We start from the raw sequence: 19,565 nt of genomic DNA on the forward strand, positions 1-19,565 counted from the left end.
CCACCCGCTCTGGCCACTTCCTGCGCCAGTCCTTCCACTCCTTCGTCCTCCTCCATCTCCCAGAAGCAGTCCCTACCCTCTGGGCAGGGACAGTCATGCTGGTCGTCCCCAACACCACAGAGGCTGGAGTGTTCCAGGTAAAAGCAAGGACAATACACTTCTTAGATGTTCCCTTCACCATGGAACCCAAAGTTCACTTCACTTTGGAAGTAACTGCTGGCTATCCCATGACTCCGGGCTAACAGGAAGCACCAATTCCCAGTCCTCAGCATAAACTTAAATCAGGAAAATACCCTGAATTTCTAAAAAGATCTCTTCTCTTACTTGGTTTGCCAATACTGGTGCTTCCAAATTAGTATTAAGCTAACTACAGAATTTCTGAAATAATCCTGAAAGTTTTCATATGGATATACCTGATATGTTCCCAGTCAACACCTTCAAAAAAAGAATTACTTTTGATTTCCTCAACTCCAGGGGCTCCAATCCTATGTTCCCATTCACAGCAGAATCTGGAAAAGACAGAGGCCTTTCAGCATACCTCAAGCAGTTTCTTTTGAAGAAGAAAAGGAGTAAGCTCCCCTTTTCAAAAAGAGAAATAGGAGGAAGCAGGGTGCAAACCCAGGAAATAATGAAAGATTTAAAACACAGATTCACTGATGTCACAAAGCCTGGGTGGGGGCGGAGGGGGGTTCTCTGACCGATACCTCAGAATCAGGGCCTTGGCTTTCTCAGAGATGGGAACTTCTGGAGGGAAAGTCAGCGTTTCTTTCCAGTTCATCACCTTCTTATATGTCTCTTGAGGGGTCTCAGAACAGAAAGGTGGGTAGCCTGTAATAAAAAGGAACCTGGAGCTTTCACATCGCAGAGCGTTGAATGTGCGATTATTCTCCTTAATACAATTCTCTATATCTTTAATGATCTTGTTATGTCCTTCCCCCATGACATGGACAGGATTTCCACTCATCCCAGAAAGCACCTAAACAATATTTTATCTTCCCCGAACTCCTAAACCCAAAGTAAAGTTGTGCTCTTGGAACCACTAGGGAGCCAGCTAATAACTGGATCTGGAAAAAGAAAGAAGTAGACTTACAGATGCGGGAACCACTGTGCCCGGAGAAGAAATGAAAGGATGAAACAACGTTACTAAGAAACGCCTCACCCTGGCTGGGTGGCTCAGTTGGTTGGAGCATCATCCCGAGCACCAAAGGGTTTCAGATTCAATTCCCGGTCAGGCTGCGGTTTCTGTCCCAGTCGGGGAGTGTACAGGAGGCAACCAATCAATGTTCCTCTCTCACATCAACGTTTCTCTCCCTCCCTCTCTCTAAAATCAATAAACATATCCTCAGGTGAGGATTTTTAAAAGAGAAAAAAAGAAACTACTCCATTCTAAGAACATCCAAACAAGTAGAATAAGAAAAAAGCATGGGTTTTGAAAGTGACCCCCATCCCTCTTTGAGAACCACAGGCACGAAGATAAATGCACATCATACTCCTCTCCCTGCCCTCCACACACGACACCCACTCCAGAGGCCTCCATCCAGTGCTCCGAGAGACAACACAGTCAGACAGAGGCCTTGCCTGTTGTCCACACAGACACACTCAGTGCCCCCACAGACACACCGACTCCCCCAGTGCTCTCGGGCATGGGGCCACCCCGCTGCTGTGTCCCCTAAAGGAGATATACCATCTGAATAAGAGGGAGAGATCAGAGGGTTCCATGCTTTGAAGACCCCGAGAGACGAAGGGGACAGAAAATAGGAAGTAAAGAGTGTGTGAGGCACTACCCAGGTGCAGCTCTCTGCATACAATGACTGTTTAATAAATGCCAGTGACTGAAAGAGCTGCTGGATGGAGAGGATGCAAAAGCAGAAGAAAAACATGATAAATGATCAGCAAAGCAACCACAGGATATCACTGTGCCAGAGAATACAGTAGGATGCATTTTTTGGCCAAGGGTTTTCTACTTGGGAAACTACTTTGAAAGATGGGGGAGGGGAGAGCACTTAGATCAACCTCAAATTGAAATGGGAGTTTATTATCACTGTAGGACTCCTTCCTGGCCACACAGAAAAAGCCGACTGAAAGCATACAACTTACCAATGAGCATCTCATACATGATCACGCCAAGCGACCACCAATCACAGAGCTTGTTGTACCCGGTCTGCATGAACACCTCGGGAGCAATGTAGTCAGGCGTCCCTACTGTGGAGAAGGCCTGAAACACGTACCACACGTCAGGGAGGCCCAGCAGGCAGGAGGGTGCCAGAGTTCTGTTCTACAGACCAGAGGCCCCAGCACCATCTAGGGCAGGGGTGGGGAACATCTGGCCCACAGGCCATGTAAGGCCCATGGAATCATTTGGTCTGGGCCTGCCAAGGCATTAGGGGTGACTTAATTAAATGTTTGACCAAAGACAGCAGGCTAATTTTTAAGTTGATCATTGTGTATGGCCTGTGAATGATGTTATAAATATCCAAGTGGCCCTGGGCAGGAAAAAGGTTCCCCACCCCTGGTCTACAGCTACCCACAAACCAGACATGCAGGAAGGCCTCGCTGCTTAATGGCAAACCTGACTTGCCAGAGCACTTCCAAAATGAACACTAAAGCTGTCAGTGAGGGAGGGACCCAAAGCCTACTAGTCATGACAGGTACCTATCTATCATGACAACTAGTCACAATTTCCTGAGCATCCAGGAAGGGCCAGGCTCTGTACTTCTTATATGCTATGAGACTATTTAGTCCTGACAAAACTCAGCAAAGAGGACTTTATTAATCCAATTTTGCAGATAAAAAAAATCTGACGCCCCAAATGGCTTTGCCCAAGGTCTCAGAACGAGTTAAGTGGCAGAGTGCGGCTTGGAAATTCTCTTGCTCCAAACCATCCCCCCTTTCTACTATATCCATTCTTTGATTTGAGAAAATCAAAAAGGGAAGTTTTATTATTAAAAGCTAAAGGTGCCGAACCGGTTTGGCTCAGTGGATGGAGCGTTGGCCTGCAGACTCAAGGGTCCCAGGTTCGATTCCGGTCAAGGGCATGTACCTTGGTTGCGGGCACATCCCCAGTGGGGGGTGTGCAGGAGGCAGCTGATTGATCTCTCTCATCGATGTTTCTAACTCTCTGTCCCTCTCCCTTCTTCTCTGTAAAAAATCAATAAAATATATTAAAAATTAAAAAAGCTAAAGGTATATCCTATAGGTCAAAGGTTTATAAATGTCTATTTACCAAACTTAACTATGTCTATGACTAGTTGTGAGAGGAGTGTTTACAAATGCAAGGAATCTCGTCTCGTGCCCCAGGACTGCAGTCCTGGGGGAGCACAGCCACGCCGGCCAGTGTGCTCAGCACCGGAGCATGGACCAGCTGGAAGGCTCCACTCGAGGTGCTTTCCTGTTACATAATTTCCAACATGAAAAGTACAGCTGTGTTGGTTTTTAAAAATATTTATTGTGAAATACTGCAAACATACAGAAACAAAACACAAACAACACACATGTAATTATTACCCATCTTAAAGAGAGGTTAAATAATCTGCCATATTTGTTTTAGATCATTTGTCTTTTTTTTTTAAAGTGAAACTAAAGAAAAACTGAAGCCAGATCCCCGGTCCCTCCCTCCACTAAAATTAAAACCACCCTGAAGTTGCTTGCTATGCTGGTATGAATATTCATGCAAGTGACATATTACTTCCTGTATATTTCAACTTTTAATAAAGGATTTCACACTGATCTGTACTATTTTACAAGACTTGCTTGTTTTACTCCAATTATACACGAGATTAATTCACGTAATTCTTTCACTCATTTTACTACTGTATACTTTTTCATTACACAAATGTCATGGTGTTGTTTTTTTATTCATTCTCCCGTAAATGGACACTTATATTGCTTCCAATGTTTCACTAAAACAAAAACACCTGAATGAACATTCTTGTATCACTTCCTGGGCACTTGTGCAAAAATTTCACTAGAGGATGTAAGAGAAATAGTATCACTGGACTTCTACTTAATTAGCCGTCTTCCAATTGTCCTTCCATGTGGTTATGCCCATTTAATCACCCCAGCGGGGAGCAGCTCCTGATGTTTCATATCTCACCCATACTTAGCTCTGTTGAACTTTTTAATTTTTACCAATCTGAGGAATATGATATGGATCTCACTGTTTTAATTTGCATTTCCCTTATTTTCAGTAAGGCTGAGTGCATATTCCTATGTTAATTAGCCATTAAGGTCTTTTTTTTTTCTGTGAATTCCTTGGAGTTCAGATCCTTTGCCCATTAGTTTTTTTTTTCAGTTGCATTATCTTTTTTCTTATTGATTCAGAGGAATTTTAAAAATAAATCCAGGGCATTAATCCTGATTCAGGACATTAATCCTTTATAGTTTCACATATTGCAAATATCTTCTCCCAGTTGGAGGCTTATCATTTATTGATTTTTTTAAATGATGCAATATTTGTCCATACCAAAAATGTGTAATTATTGAATTATAAAGCATAATAATGAAAACAAATACTCACGAGTTCAACTGAAAAACCAAAATATTACCAATAACATTAAAACTAAAAGTGTACTCATCCCATTTCACCCCATCCTCGGGCTCTCCTAAACTCTATATGCTCAATTTTATGTTTATCATTCCTCTGCTTTTAAAAAGAAATTTAATTTTTTGCCATCTGTCTCTCTAAATCATTTTTAGTTTTGTTTTTGAGCTTTGTAAAAACAGCATCATTCTACATGCAGCCTTCTGCTATTTGATTTGTCCTCTGAATGTTTTGTTTCTAAAATTGATCCGTGATATCACATGTAGCTGTAGTTCAGTTATTTTCACTGCTATAAAATATTCTATTCCAGAATGTAACCATTTTCCTGTAGATGGACAGAACCACTGAGTAATTTCCATGGTATGGGGTTTGTTTGTTTTTTTGCTATTATGAAAATGCAATAAACATTCTTTGGCGTGTCTCCTGGTTTACAGGTACAAGCATTTCTCCAAGGCACATGACTAGGGGTGGAATTGCTGGGTTGCAGGATAGGCACGTGAATTGCAAGACAATTCCAAAGTAGTTGGGCCACATGACTTATCTTCTCCTTTATGTCTTTCAACATACAGAAAGTTGTGTGTGTTTTTTATAAGCAGTAAAATAAAACACACTTTATGATTTGTACTTCTTTTATGATATTTGAGAAGTCTTTCTTTACTCTGAGGTTATAAAGATATTACAAGTATTTGCTTCTAAAATTGTCAAAGTTTTACTTTTCATCTACAATTTATTTTGTGTATACTGTAAGACAGAAATCTACTTTTCCACATACATAATTGCACAGTATTTTCTTTAACAATACATATTAAATAACAAAATGCCAGTTTTATTTTGTTTTAAAGCTTGAAGTCTAAAACATGGATTGGGCCCCAAGAAGAAACCCTTCAATTTAGGGACTAGATTTATTCCAGCAAAGCTGAATATTAAGTAAACCTTATTTGTTCAAAGATTTCTATTACGAAACCAGAGATCTATTGCCACAGGAAAAGAATTACTTCCAGATACTAAGGCATTAAAAGACTCCTGAGGTTATAAAGTACAGCCAACAGCAGGCACAACCCTGTGATAGACGCAGCTGGGACTAGAATCCAGCCTCAGGAGCTCACTCTCCTTTCAACAAACTGGTCGAGGGACTGCCCCCTTCCCAAACTTTTGTCTGTTTTCCATACTAAGGTGTCCTCCATACTAAGCTCTTAATACCTCAAATCTGTATCCTTTTTCTTTTTGGTCTCTGGATATTTTTAGTGTTAATTAGAGCTGCACTTTTAAGAGCTCTGTCGGTTGTTAATAGTCATTTTCAAACACGACATGTTCCAACTTATTATTTCATTTAGGATTTGGGGGAAAATAAAGCAATTTCACTTCCTACTCAAACACTTCGATAACTTCTACACTAAAAAAATAAATACATTGGCAAAGATCGGATGCCTAGATGCACTTCAACTCTTACCTCTGTGGTTAATAACTTAAAGCTGACTCATACCTATTTCCTAATCAGTTACTAGGCCTAAGGTTACCCAAGACCACAAAGCTATTTAAAACATTACAATATAATTTAAGCAGCCAAGGAGTGATCCTTAAACCTCTACTTTATTCAGTGATTCTCAATGGACTGAAAAGTAACAGACTGTCGAATCCCGGATGGAAGGCAGGGTGGGTGGGTGGGAACCTGCCTGCATATATGCATAACCCTTGGACACAGACAGTAGGGTGGTGAAGGCCTGGGGCAGGAGCGGCTGCAAGGGGTCGGTCAATGGGGGTGGGGAAAGGGGACATATGTAATATTTCAACAATAAAGATTTTTAAAAAGAAAAAGAAAGAACAGTAATAGGGTGGGTGAACAATATGATAGGCTTAACCTAGAGCAGTAAATCTACATTAAGCATTAACTAATATTAACCTCCTGTTTGGTTCTGGCTGAATGGGATCGCCTATGAAAGGTCAAAAGCACAGGGTTAATTGACCTTGTGAAGACTGAGAAGTAGTTTTATTTTCTTCAAGTTTTCAAAATTGATAATGAGGATGTCTTTAATACATTCCCATTTCTACCATAGATAAAACAAAAAGGTCAGAACATTAATCACAGCATGAGAACCTTAGTTTACTAAGATTTTTAAAAACTACAAAACATTTGAACTATTAAAGGACAGTGAATTCCAAATACAGCAACAGTGAGCTCCCCTTCCTTACAGACCTGTAAGTGGTTCCTAGTAAGCCTGACATGACCCTCTGTGCGTGTCAAAGAGCATTAAGCCCGTCTCAAAGTATAAGAATAATTGAAGGTACTTAAGCTTAATTACCCCAAAATAAATATTAGTACAGCGGCCAAAGGTTAAATATTGGCTTGCTTTTATTTAAAAAATTAAAAATCAAAGAAGATTCCTTACCTTTTGTTAGCTTCCAAAACATAGGTAAATGTCAATGTCCCAATAACGCAGAAGCTATTGTTAAGAAATAGTCTCAACCTTCACTGCACAGGGCAATCACCCAGAGTCCTTTTGAAAATCAGATACCCAAACTCTATACCCGAAACTAAGTCAACCAAATCTCCGGGGTGCACCCAGACACCAGGATGTTCTGAAGTCCCAGGTGATCCTGATGTGCAGCCAAGGTAAGATCTGCTCTATGGAGAGACACAATAGAAGCACCTGGCCAGATCTGTTCCGACATTCCCTAACCCTCACCAAGCTATGGAAAGTTTTTAACCACATACAGAATTTAGACATTTAAAGAATATCAGAGTTCCTAAGCAATAGAGACTACGATGTCACTGATTATCAAAGATTAATTTCAGTTACTGTATCTCCAAAAGTATTTGGGTTAAGTTATTGCCTCTCCCAAGGCCCAGGTTTAACATAAAAATCATAATACGCAGAAAACATAGTCTGAGCCCACATATGGGCCTCAAGTAAATTTTTTTAAAAAAGCAAGCCTTCCTTTGATTCTTTCTCAAACAATTCTACAGGCTTCCATTTTCACATGACGGGACAGCTACTTACTAGTGACCTACTAAGTCAGTCATTAAAAACACTATAGAGAACTCTAATTCAGTATTTTACCAAGAAATTTGGCTGAAAACCAGGATCCAGCCCACCTGCCAAGTTACTATTGTATCTGTATACGTCACAAGCAGAAGTGCCACCATGTCTATGTAATATACACGCATGCTCATCACTCCTAGTCAGTCACAGCCTTCCACTGCGCTGCTCTTGCTTTCTAATGGTCAGCTTTTAGTTCAGCTCTACCATCGTCAACCTCATTTGCTGCAGGTTTCTAGCAAAGCCTAAGTATGCAGTGATTCACATTTCTATTAATTTCCCAATAACCAGACAGAAGGACATGTACATTGCACTTCAAATATAAACTAGTGAATCAGAATAAAAGTTTGCTAATAGCAACATTTCACTGGTGAATTTGTATCATTTAAATAACTTCCTACATACTATCAAGATAAATCCAATGTTATTTTTTAAGCTTGTGACGCATAATTTTATGTGTATTCGCTCAAATATATATAAAGTAAGTAATAAGCATTTCCCTTAAATTTCTCTCCAATTTTAAACACCTGGTTCTTTTTCCTACCACAAAATAGAAAAGGGTGGGGCAGGTAAATCGAGGAGTAATGACTTGCTGAAGTGAATCAAAATTTTAGAAGTTTGTGAACCATTATTGTCTTAAAGCTCTGGGGAGATATATGTGCTTAGTTTCATTTTGAGACCTGGAGCTTAAATATGACCGTTTTACCATCATAAAAATAGGGAAATGGTGGGGGAGGAAAGGGGGTTGTCACCAATGTAAAGGTCAGAATGAGGTCATCTACTGAAAATGACACAACCAAAACAACCTAGTATCATCTGCTTCCAAATGACAACAGTACGCTATTAAGGTCATCTTAAAAGCAAGGGACAGATGTGCTGCAAATCTATGTGCATATTTATCAAATGCAAATTTATGTGCATGTTTTTTAACATATTCATACTTGGCTTGTAGCATTTAAGAAGCTAGAGAGATTACTTACTAGCTGACGTCTATTTCTTTTCCAGGTTTCTGCTTTCCTTTTGGAATTCATGTTCTGGAAAGCTAAAAGTAGAAAAAACAAGTTCTATTCAAAGTTCAGACAGGAATGTTTACTACTTTTTTAGGCTCTGGTCCAAACCACATGAGCCCTGAAGTCTGCCAACACATCAGTAACTTTGGATGACACATTTCCCAGCAAGCATTTGTTCAAAGAATCACACAATGAGATCAAACAGCACTTCCATATGGATCATGTGGCTACAGAGAACACAGGCCAGCCTTGATCAGAACTACAGGGAATTTCATCAGAATCACCGGAAATTCGGTCTCATCAGAAGCAAAGGTCCCAAAATGGACCTAAAACATTTACAATTTCTCAAAATTACCATCGAATTTCTAAGAGCAGTAATTGTTAATCAGAGATTCCAGGGTTTATAATACATTATTTGATATAACTCTCTAAGATGAACTGTAGTTTTACTATATAATTTCAGTGGTTTGATTGATAGTGAAAGTAACACTCATAAAGATAAATTTCTTTCTGCCACGACAGAAAGAAGCATGTAGGATAAATCTGTTCTGGAACTGTTCCCAGGACTTCCTCCTCCACTGCCCCAAATTCCCCCCCAGGAACCTTCTCATAGAGCTCCAAAGCAAGCTCTTTACGACACGCGTCTTAACACATTGGGGGCACTTCTCTGGCCTCACTACACAAGCACAGATCATTTCACTCTCTAAAGGCTCCAAGGGCCCTCGCTGGTTTGGCTCAGTGGATAGAGCGTCGGCTTGCGGACTGAAGGGTCCCAGGTTCGATTCCAGTCAAGGGCACATACCTCGGTTGCAGGCTCCTCCCTGGTCCAGGCCCTGCTCGGGGCTTGTGCAGGAGGCAACCAATCGATGTGTTTCTCTCATATCGATGTTTCTCTCTGTCTTTCCCTCTCTCTTCTACCCTCTCTAAAAAGTCAATGGAAAAATATCCTCGGGATTAAAAAAAAAAAAGACTCCAAGGGAGACTCTCCTAATCTGTCCTGCATATTCTGTTACCAGGGACCAGCTCCACCAGGCCCAGTTAAGGAATAAAAAGGCTGACATCACTGTTCACACTTACTGAAATCACTGGGAAGGCTGTGGTTCAAATTCCTATAAAATTCTGTCCTGTGTGCTTTCTTCAGGCCTGTGCAAAGGCCAAAATCAGAAAGTTTCACATGGCCCTGTGGGAAGAAGAGACCACGGATGAGCGTTTGTGGATGTGGAACACAGCAGTATCCTCGTAAGATCACCCCAAGTTCTATTACACTAATAAAAGTATTTTCAATTTTGCATATTGTCTTTATTTTTGTCTAAATATGAATGTTTAAACATAGCTGAACCCTCCATAGCATCTAAAGAGAATTTCACTTCTTATATATATATATATATATATATAGTCTTAGAAATTACCATTTTTATTTTTTTTAATATTTTTTTATTGATTTCAGAGAGGAAGGGAAGCGAGAGTGAGAGAGAAACATCGATGAGAGAGAATCATTGATCGGCTGCCTCCTGCACGCCCCCTACTGGGGATCAAGCCCGAAACTTGGGTATGTGACCAGAATCAAACCAGTGACCTCCTGGTTCATAGGCCAACGCTCAACCACTGAGCCACGCAGGCCAGCTTACCATTTTTAATGTTTACAGATAATACTCAAATGACTTAGTACATCGCTGCTTACCTAACATCCCCCTCATACTTTTGCTCACTTCACCCCCAATTCTTCCCTCTCACTGCAATGTGGACTACAAGCACCCCGGTGCTGTCTCATTCATAACTCTGAGGCCACACTTCTCAGACTCAGAGTTGTTAAATGGCTCGCTGGTGACATGGCAGAACCGAAACCGGAAATCAACAAGCTCTTTCTCTGCCAACCAGGATTAGCTCACCTCTGCACCCCTGACCCATCTGGAAAGGGGGACAATGACATCTGCCTAGCGGGAATGATGAGAATTAACGCATACAAGGCTCCTAACTTGGTGCCTGGCACATAACTAGCCCTAAGAAAGAGGTAGGTGTTCTTGAGTGGTTAAATTTTAAGTAGAGGAGGTAAGCCCCAAAATAGGGGAGGGAATCCTGATGCTCAGCGATCTGTGCTGCTCAAGGTCACACACTTAGAAGTGGCGTGGCCGTGTGAGCCCCGATGACTTCAACGTGTGTGGTCATTCCATGATACCACCTTCCTTCAGGCCCCAACATAAAATTCCCAGGGGACAAGGCTACAGCAGCCCTGCTCAGAGGGTCAGGTTTTATTTTGTTTTGTTTTTAAAGAAACCCCATTAGATCCCGGCTGGCATGGCTCAGGGGTTGGGTGTCCACCTTGAATCAGGACACAGTTCAATTCTGTCAGGACACATGCCTGGGTTGCTGGCTCGATCCCAAGTGTGGGGTGTGCAGGAGGCAACCAGTCAATGATTCTCTCTCTTCACTGATGTTTCTGTCTTTTTCTCCTTCTCCCTTCCTCTCTGAAATCAGTGGCGGGGGGTGGGGGGGGGGGTGTCAGGTGGGGGGGAGTCGGGGGTGGGGGGGGAGAAAAAGAAAAGAAATAAACCCCATTAGGGCTGTGTGTATGTGTGTGTGTGTGTGTGTGTGACACTGCCAAAGACAGCTTTGAGCCTATTAACCTGATATCTTTGTTTTCAGATCTGCAAATAACTTGTTCTACAAGTCAAGGAACAGAGTTTAATTCGTAGTTCTCATAATTACATGTTTTACCTGGACACCTCTAAGAAAAGAGTGTGTCTTAAAGAGCAGTGCCTGGAGCAAATGTTACGCAAGCCTACATTTTCAGGGAATTCTGTAGCTATTCTGAGTATACAGCAGAAACTCAAAACTGCTACATTTTCAATTCAACAAACTATATGGCTGAACACACAAATGAGCTTGCTTGTGAGAACATTTATTCTACAAGTCTGGGCTAGCATATTACAGAGAGCAAATGTGCCCCTAGCAGGGCCCCCCATGCCTCCTCAGCTAGATTGAGTCCCTAACATTTAGCCTTCAACGTTTGCTGAACCTGAACATAGACTACAGGGTACAACTACGCCAGCACTAAGGCATCGGGGGTACAGGACCAGTGCCTGTGAACCCAAGACCAACGAAGTAGGGCCAGTGCCTTATTAAAAATATATCTGGACTTAATGACACAGAAAAATATTCTCATATACATTAGCATTTTAAATACCAAGCTATTTACTTTGAGGATCTAATTGTATAAAAATTATTGACACAAACAGAAAAGATACTGAAGCTATTATACCAAAATAGTGCTTATCTTGGAACGATGAGATTATCAGTACTTTTCTTCTTTGTAACTCTCTGCATTGCTCAAATTCCTACTGTGTATGTGCATTATTCTTATAATGAAGAAAGAGCTACTAACCAGAAGAAATTATCCGACAAATCTCCTGCCCTTTTGAAACAGAAAGATAAGGGTTTTTAAAGAAAAAAATTCCGTTTTTTTAGCACAGCAAGAAAGTTATAAATTTACTTTCCTACTTAAAACAATTACATGTAACAGAACAGAAGGCAGGAACTTTGGAGCGTCTCTTGATCAATATGTTCACTTTACAGGTAAGTGAGGCCCAGAGGTAGAGAGACTTCCAAGGAGGACCCAGCAACCACCCAGCACAGGGGGTTCTCTGCGGATTTGCTGTGAGTTTAAGAACCAAGCAAGTGAGCTCATTTGCATGTCTAATGATAAATATAAGACCATTACAGGGGCTGAGCAGCCTCTTAAACAGAGGGCATAAGATCTGGAATCTGAACTTGTGACAAAGTGTTGTGGTGGCTGCTGTTGTGCCTCACTTCCGGGTTTGTGGCTGGTGCCTCAACTGATGAGGCTGCCGACAGAGGGTTCTCAGTAAGTGATGCATCAATGTAAGTACCTGCTGAGGAAAGATGATGATCTTCGGCTTTATTACAAAATAACGTTCTAAATCAATTTTACTCTTAATCATTTTCAAAATGTCCTCTATTTTTAAAATAAACATTCAATCAAATAACAGAATCATGCCCTGGCCGAGTAGCTCAGTTGGTTAGAACATCATCCCGATATGCCAAGGTTGTGGGTTCAATCCCCAGTCAGGGCACATACAAGAATCAACCAATGAATGCATAAATAAGTAGGACAACAAATCCATGTTTCTCTCTCTCTCTCAAATCAATAAATAAAATTCTTTAAAAAACTGTAGAATCATAAACTTTTCAGAGAAAAGAGGTAACAGCAAATGTACCTGTTTTTGTTTTTTTAAAAAGAGAGGCCCAGCCAGTGTGGCTCAGTGGTTGAGCATCGACCTATGAACCAGGAGGTCATAGTTCAATTTCCAGTCAGGCTCATGTCTGGGTTGCAGGCTTAGTCCCCAGTAGGGGGTGTGCAGTAGGCAGCCGATCAATGATTCTCTCTCATCATTGTTGTTTTTCTCTCTCTCTCTCCCTTCCTCTCTGAAATAAACATATATTTTAAAAGAAAGAGAGAGAGAGAAACATACAAGGTAGTTCACAGCTCCACAGCTTCCCTACAGTGACTGCCATGGCAGTGCGGGTGTTAAAGCAGAGGCTGCTCAGATTGGTAAATACACCGGAGTCATGCTGCTACCTGTCCGCCCCACACCCCGTGGTACCTTGCTGTCCAGGAGAAGGTTGTCTGGTTTGATGTCTCTGTGGATGAATCCAAGCTGGTGAATGGAGTCTATGGCTAACACTGTCTCTGCTATATAAAACTGAGTCTCCTCCTCTGTCAAAGTATCTTTTTTCATCAGGAGGGTCATCATGTCCCCTGTGAACAAGAAGATACAAAACCACCACACACACACAGCGCGTGAGTAAGCCAGTTTTCAGGTGTGCCTGCCCTCCTACCTGCCAACATAAGGCCCCTGCTGTGTTCCAGAGCCTGACACACACTACCACTATGGGCAGAAACAGGAAGTCGTTTCTACAGGTAAAGTTCACAGCCACGGGAGCAAAGCACTTCCGCCTAAGCTAACTGATGCTTGCCACCGAGCTATGATTCCCACTTTACTTTGAGAGAAAAAGAAAACTTCTCTCACATTAAAAAAAAAAAGTAAATTTGCTTATGATAAATTTTTGAACTGGGAATAAAAGCTACTTCACTTTTAACTTCGCACAAATACCTGCAAGCGTCTCTAGGACCAAATGGCATTTCCACATGGGTTGTACTGCCATTGTTATAGAGAGAGACTGAAATGCAGAGAAAGGTAAACACTGGGGAGGCTGGAAACAAGCTCTTCAGCTTCTACTTTCAAAGGCAGCAAAGTGCGTGTCCGAGAAGCTAAACTGAACATCTCCACAGAGACCGTGTGAGAGTTGCCTCCCCAGAGTGCACACTGATCATCTCCCAAGATCAGAGGGTTTTTTCGTCCAGTGTTTTATTGTACTTAAATATACACTAATATGCTTTATGCGATTTTTACAACACAGCATCAATAGTTCAACAATTAAAGGTAACCTCCTTGTTTTCTGCAAAGTCAAAATTTAATTCTTTCTGCTTAATACCAGCAACATAAAATGGCAAAACAAAGATTCTGATCCTAACTCAACGGTTAGACAAAAGCAAAGCAAACATGTATAAGTAGTTAAAGCTTAGAGAAACAGGAAAGGTTCAGTTTAGATCTCATAAAAAGCCATCTATGTTAGAAAATAGGGGAAAGAGAAAGAAACCTGGTGTTAACAGAGCATCATGCTGCTTTTTAAATTTCATTTCATTTATAACTTTTGGGGAACTTTAAATTCTTAGAGAAAAGTGGATATTTTACCCCCAGGCAAAAAATAATCAAACTTTTATTAAAATGCTCTTTTTTGACCCAAGACTTGAAAAATATGAATCCCTACGCACTCCTGGCAGCCACACATTCAGTCTGGAGACACACTAGTGGCACAGGGATACCGTCCTCAGTCCAGCTCTGAGGTGGCCCACGGCCTTACACTGGCCCAGGAGAGAAGCCAATGGCCTCACCTGGGGAGCCTGTCCAGATCAGAGAGCTCAGGCCAGATGGTCTATGGCTCTGTAGGCCAGCTCCACCCAGTGCAAAGGGCAGGGTCCAGGAGACATGGGAGGCTATGGGAGATTGTGCAGGTAAGGCCTGGGGAGCACATGTCCAGGGGCTGGTGACTATTTAACAACTGGCATCTAAATAATAAAGTTTCTCCTCACGCTATCAGTCTCTTTTCTCATCTTCATCAATTGTTAATAAAAAAAATTACTGATGACCCTACATCTAACTAAAGGTTGTCATAAGATCAGAAGGTTATGCCACAATAGTTGCTTTGCTGTAGGACAAAAAAAGAAAAACTTTTCTTTTTTCCCCACCCGTCTGCTCACAGTTCATCTGCTCGCTGGGGACAGACTGTGTTTCCCAGAAGAAATGGTATGTCCTGCTCTGGGTTTGTTGGGAGCTGCCTCAGGAGATACACATGCTGAGTTACATAAACTTAAAATTTCAGAAATGAGAAATTGAAGCTGGCTACTAATACAGGTAATGAGAAATTCACTCCTTATTAATATGTTATAGAAAAGGAAACAAAAGAATTGAAGCAAAGAACGTTATAGTTTCAATCTTTTCATTTAGGTAACTGATTATACATGATTCCCATTGACAGGAGAGCAGGCAGAGTCCCTAGTTTATTCCTATATATTTAGAAGAAAAAGAAAGAAATGTCCATCTGAAATCATGAGAATGAATGAGAAGGTTACTTTTATGGCACTAAGAATTGTAGAAAGGCACCCAGCACAAGACAGGTTATTGACTTCCTTTACAGACCTAAAAAAGATAGAGAAAGTAACTTTGTGAGCACGGATTAGAAAGGAGGGTTAATTGAGGTGAGAAAGAAACCACAGAACAAAAAGGAAAAATGACCTTTCATCGTCAAGTAATTACCTCCAGGCAGGAACTCCATGATTAGGTAGAGGTTTAGCTTATCCTGAAAACTATAGAACATTTTCACAACCCACAAACTGTCTGCCTCCACTAGAATGTCACGCTCCGCACGAATGTGGCCAACCTGGAGGTATATGCATTTGATTAATGACAAGACTTGCTCTGCTTTATTAGACTGTATATTTGTTTAAACAATTTAAATACTATTTTGAGTATTAAATTGTGATGATGCAAAAGATCTAATTTATACTTAGGCAAACCTACTAACTCAAAATTGACAACATTTGACTTGAAGATATTTGATAATGAAAAATTAAGTGATGAAAGTTTTTTAAAATGGCAAAATGAATGGCTGTAATGCAAATGGCAACTTTAACAGTGCTAAAAATCAACCCTCTGATTAGTCAAAATTACTATTATTTTGCATCTTTTTGTTCTAATACAGCAGTCCCTCCTTACCGGAGAGGGATACTTTCCAAGACCCCCCGGGGATGCCTGAAACCAGGGATAGCATGGAACCTTATATATACTATGCTTTCATACGGATGATAAAACAATTTGTAAATTAGGCACAGTGAGAGATTAACAACAACTAATCATAAAATAGAACAATTGTAACAATATCTGTGATAAAACTTATGTGAATATGGTCTCTCTCACCAAATATCCTATCGCACTGTACTCACCTTTTCACTTAAAGGAAGCGCTTGGCTTCTCTTTGGCATACCTGATTGCCAGCATCACTACTCTTACGCTTAGGGCCATTCTACAAGCCCTGCTACACCACATCAGTCCGTCTCATCACCGAGATGGCTATTAGGTGGCTAACAACACAGCGTAGACACACGGGGCAAAGGCAGGTTCATATGCCAGGCAGATGGAGCAGGATGGTGCAAGATGACATCACACTACTCAGAACGGTGCTCAATTTAAAATGTATAAAGTGTTTATTTTTGGAACTTTCCATTTAATGTTTTCAGACCACAGTTGACCACAGGTAACTGAAACCACGGAAAGTGAAACTGCTGATAAGGGGCGACTAATGTAATCTTTTATGATAAAGGTAAGTCTCAAGATGAGACTCTAAAGAAGTCCTGGTCCAGGTGTGCAAAGGTATCGGCAATGATGGTGCCCTGGTTGACCATTCTAGAACACTATGATACCACAGCATTTAGGGCGCTGCTATACACAGAGGATGTGCTCAATAAATTCTTACTGAACTGAAATATAAGAACACCTAAGGAAAGTTTTAGGTTCAGATTTATGACATTTCCCATTTCCTACTCTTACTGAAATATCTAGCTAAGGAGACCAAGTTGCCGAAGGTTTGGGAGAACTGGAATTCATTAAAATAATGTTTTATTATGAAATTTGCCTTATCTAATTGAATATATAATAGTAATCAAAACAGTGCTGCATATTATCAAATCCCACCCCCTCTCCTCCTATGTAAGTGTCACAAGATGCAAAGTTGGGTTGAATAAGATTTAAATTTATTAAACCCAGTCCAATTCTTGAAGAGATATTTTGGTCTTAACATGCCACAGGGCTTGGGTTTACAGCATGTTCAGAGGCAAAGATGTACCAAGGTTCACAAACTGGCACTCCTGTTGGCAAACTCACACAATGTTCTAGATGCCTGTTTGTCTTATTGCAATGTCTTTAGCAAAGCCAGGCGCTCTTCCCTATGGACACAAATCCTACCCCTCTCTCCTGTCTGACACCTCTCCTGCCTCATTCTTCCCTGTAACTCCCAGGGGCCTGGAGGCAATGGAGTTTACTTACTATTTGAGTTTTCAATTGCTACTAAAATTGTTCAAGACATTTTTAAATAGCAGAAAACATACATTTTTACATCTCACTTGCAGCATGAGGGTGGGAAAATGGAACACAGGGTGATAAGGAACAGTGCTATGAATCACGACAATGCCCGGTAAAGCTACTGCCTTTACTCAGCTTTAATACAGGACCAAAGCTTTTAGAAAACACTAATGCCACCTGCTGAACAGCAGCCGTGGCTTTGACAGTCATTACCAGACACAAAGACAGTACAAAGCAGCCCTCACCTGCCTCTGCTCCCCTGGCTCCTGCTAAGGCTACTCCCTGCTGCAGAGCGCCGCTCGCTTTGGGGGACAGAAGGTGACTACAACATTCCCTGTGTGTCGAGGGGAAAGCTACAGTCACTGGGAGCTCCCCTTGCCCTTCTCTCCTGGGGCTGAATCGGCAGCTAGGACCTCAAGATCTAGGAGTGGAGTCAGGTGGATAGCGGGTAACGGACAGAAGAGCCAGAGGTGCAACTCCCACCAGAGGTTCCCCTTCCCCTGCTCCTTAAATATTTAATGAGATGCTACCTGGGCACTAGGAAAGCAGAGACACAAGTCAGTCTTCTATCCGATGCTAACACTAGACTTGGCGTCACAATTGGAGGATTTCCCTTTGTGCTGGGAGAGAAACATGAAGAAACTAGCTAAATGCTGGTCTCTTATCCTTTAGTATTTATTTCCCAGGTAGCAAAACTGTCCATCCTGTGGACAGAATAACAGTCTGAATTCTCAGTGGGCAGCTCTAATTCTTGCTCAGTTTGGTAAAAGCAAACAAAAACCTTTTCCTCTGAATAAGGCACCTACCTATGCCTGCAAAAAGGTAGGCTCTGAGCCTAAACTTTGTCAGCCACACTCAAAAGTGATGGCCTTGCACTGGTCTACTTCCATCCGACCCAGCATAACCAGTTGCTCCTCCTTCAGGATGGCTAGCCCGGGAGAGCCTGGGCCAGTGACTTTAACTGACCACCCTGAGGTCAAACCTTAGGGCAGCGGTTCTCAACCTGTGGGTCGAGACCCCTTTGGCAGTCAAACGACCCTTTCACAGGGGTCACCTAAGACCATCCTGCATATCAGATATTTACATTACGATTCATAACAGTAGCAAAAATTACAGTTAAGAAGTAGCAACGAAAATAATTTTATGGTTGGATCACAACATGAGGAACTGTATTTAAAGGGCCAGAAGGTTGAGAACCACTTCCTTAGGGAGTTAGGTCCAACGGCAAGATGGACTCAAATCCTAATTCTAACCAACACTTTCTTTACTTTCATGTAGAAACACTTTAGCAATTAATTCTGAAGAAGATACAGTCTTTGAGAAAATGGTTGACAGTGTCCGGATCATCTCTGTCACCAGGCTAAAGAACTGGCACATGCTAAGAAGGACTAACAAATGAGAATATGATGTGCGTTCTTTACAATGTTAACTGAATGTGAATTATTTGATAAAGAAGGGTTTTGAGCCTTGGGTAAACCTATGGGAAACATGTCTGATAAAAATAAAATGTACTTGTGAAATACAAAATATTCTGACTAATCAATACAGTTTTAGTTTCCTTTTCAGGATCAACTGAAACTCTTTCAGTGCTTACAGCCAAACCACACACAAATTTTTAGATAAAATATAAATAGGGTGTGTGCATTTTTAATAGGTTGGTGTTAGCATAAACTATAGTGTCTGAAGACTTATGCCAGGGTATTTGATACTCTCAATGGAAATTCCTGGGAATCTAAAGCTTCTGGGTAACGTGAAAATTAAAGAGAAAATATAAACTCCAAGTGTCGAGCTGGGACTTAAATGAAGCCTCAGTGATTGTACCTCCTCTCAAGAGGCAGAAAGGGCGGGGTGGGGCCAGCCTCCATCCCTGCTCGTGGGCTCTGTGTCAGAGCTCTCCTTGTCCTCCTGCAGCATCGGGTCTTTTACAGGGTATCTGCGGGCATCACCCACCATCATCTGTTCTTGAGCAAGCAGCTAACTTAAACTAGATTTACAGAATGTCTGCAGTCTCTTTCTTAATACACTGTCCAATATTTAAAATTTATTTTGCATAAACTACTTATGTATCTTATAAATCTATTTGCAAAGTAGGCTTAGGCTTTAGAAAGTGTTCTTATTCATGAATGAAGAATCTACACTGCTCTGCCATTTACATATTTTATCAAATTCATTCAGAAAGAAGACTTCTCTTCCAGGTGATGATAAGCTACTCCGAAGATCCAACTTTGGTGTCAGTGTACAGAATGAAGTACACTAAGTC

At 41.2% G+C, this 19,565-nt stretch overlaps 1 protein-coding gene across 15 annotated transcripts in view; it reads right to left on the reverse strand.

Annotated features, from left to right (window-relative positions):
• STK38 (serine/threonine kinase 38) overlaps positions 1-19,565 on the reverse strand; it is a 104,314-nt gene that overhangs the window by 69,350 nt on the left and 15,399 nt on the right. For 7 of the 15 annotated variants that reach the window (XR_002832241.1, XR_002832240.1, XR_002832239.1 and 4 more), the window contains exons 6-12: positions 15,485-15,608; positions 13,211-13,365; positions 9,666-9,768; positions 8,559-8,620; positions 2,098-2,215; positions 705-828; positions 414-509 (exon numbers count right to left, since the gene is read on the reverse strand). Coding sequence is in view for 11 of the 15 variants with exons in the window: in XM_023764754.1 (XP_023620522.1) it covers positions 414-509; positions 705-828; positions 2,098-2,215; positions 8,559-8,620; positions 9,666-9,768; positions 13,211-13,365; positions 15,485-15,608 (782 nt within the window). In the remaining 4 variants the exon portion in view is untranslated. The remainder of the gene's footprint in view (positions 1-413; positions 510-704; positions 829-2,097; positions 2,216-8,558; positions 8,621-9,665; positions 9,769-13,210; positions 13,366-15,484; positions 15,609-19,565) is intronic. The other 8 variants (XM_023764755.1, XM_014466613.2, XM_014466617.2 and 5 more) reach the window with 4 other exon arrangements.

The sequence above is a fragment of the Myotis lucifugus genome, unplaced genomic scaffold, assembly GCF_000147115.1.
Source record: "Myotis lucifugus unplaced genomic scaffold, Myoluc2.0 scaffold_347, whole genome shotgun sequence".
NCBI classification, from domain to species: domain Eukaryota; kingdom Metazoa; phylum Chordata; class Mammalia; order Chiroptera; family Vespertilionidae; genus Myotis; species Myotis lucifugus.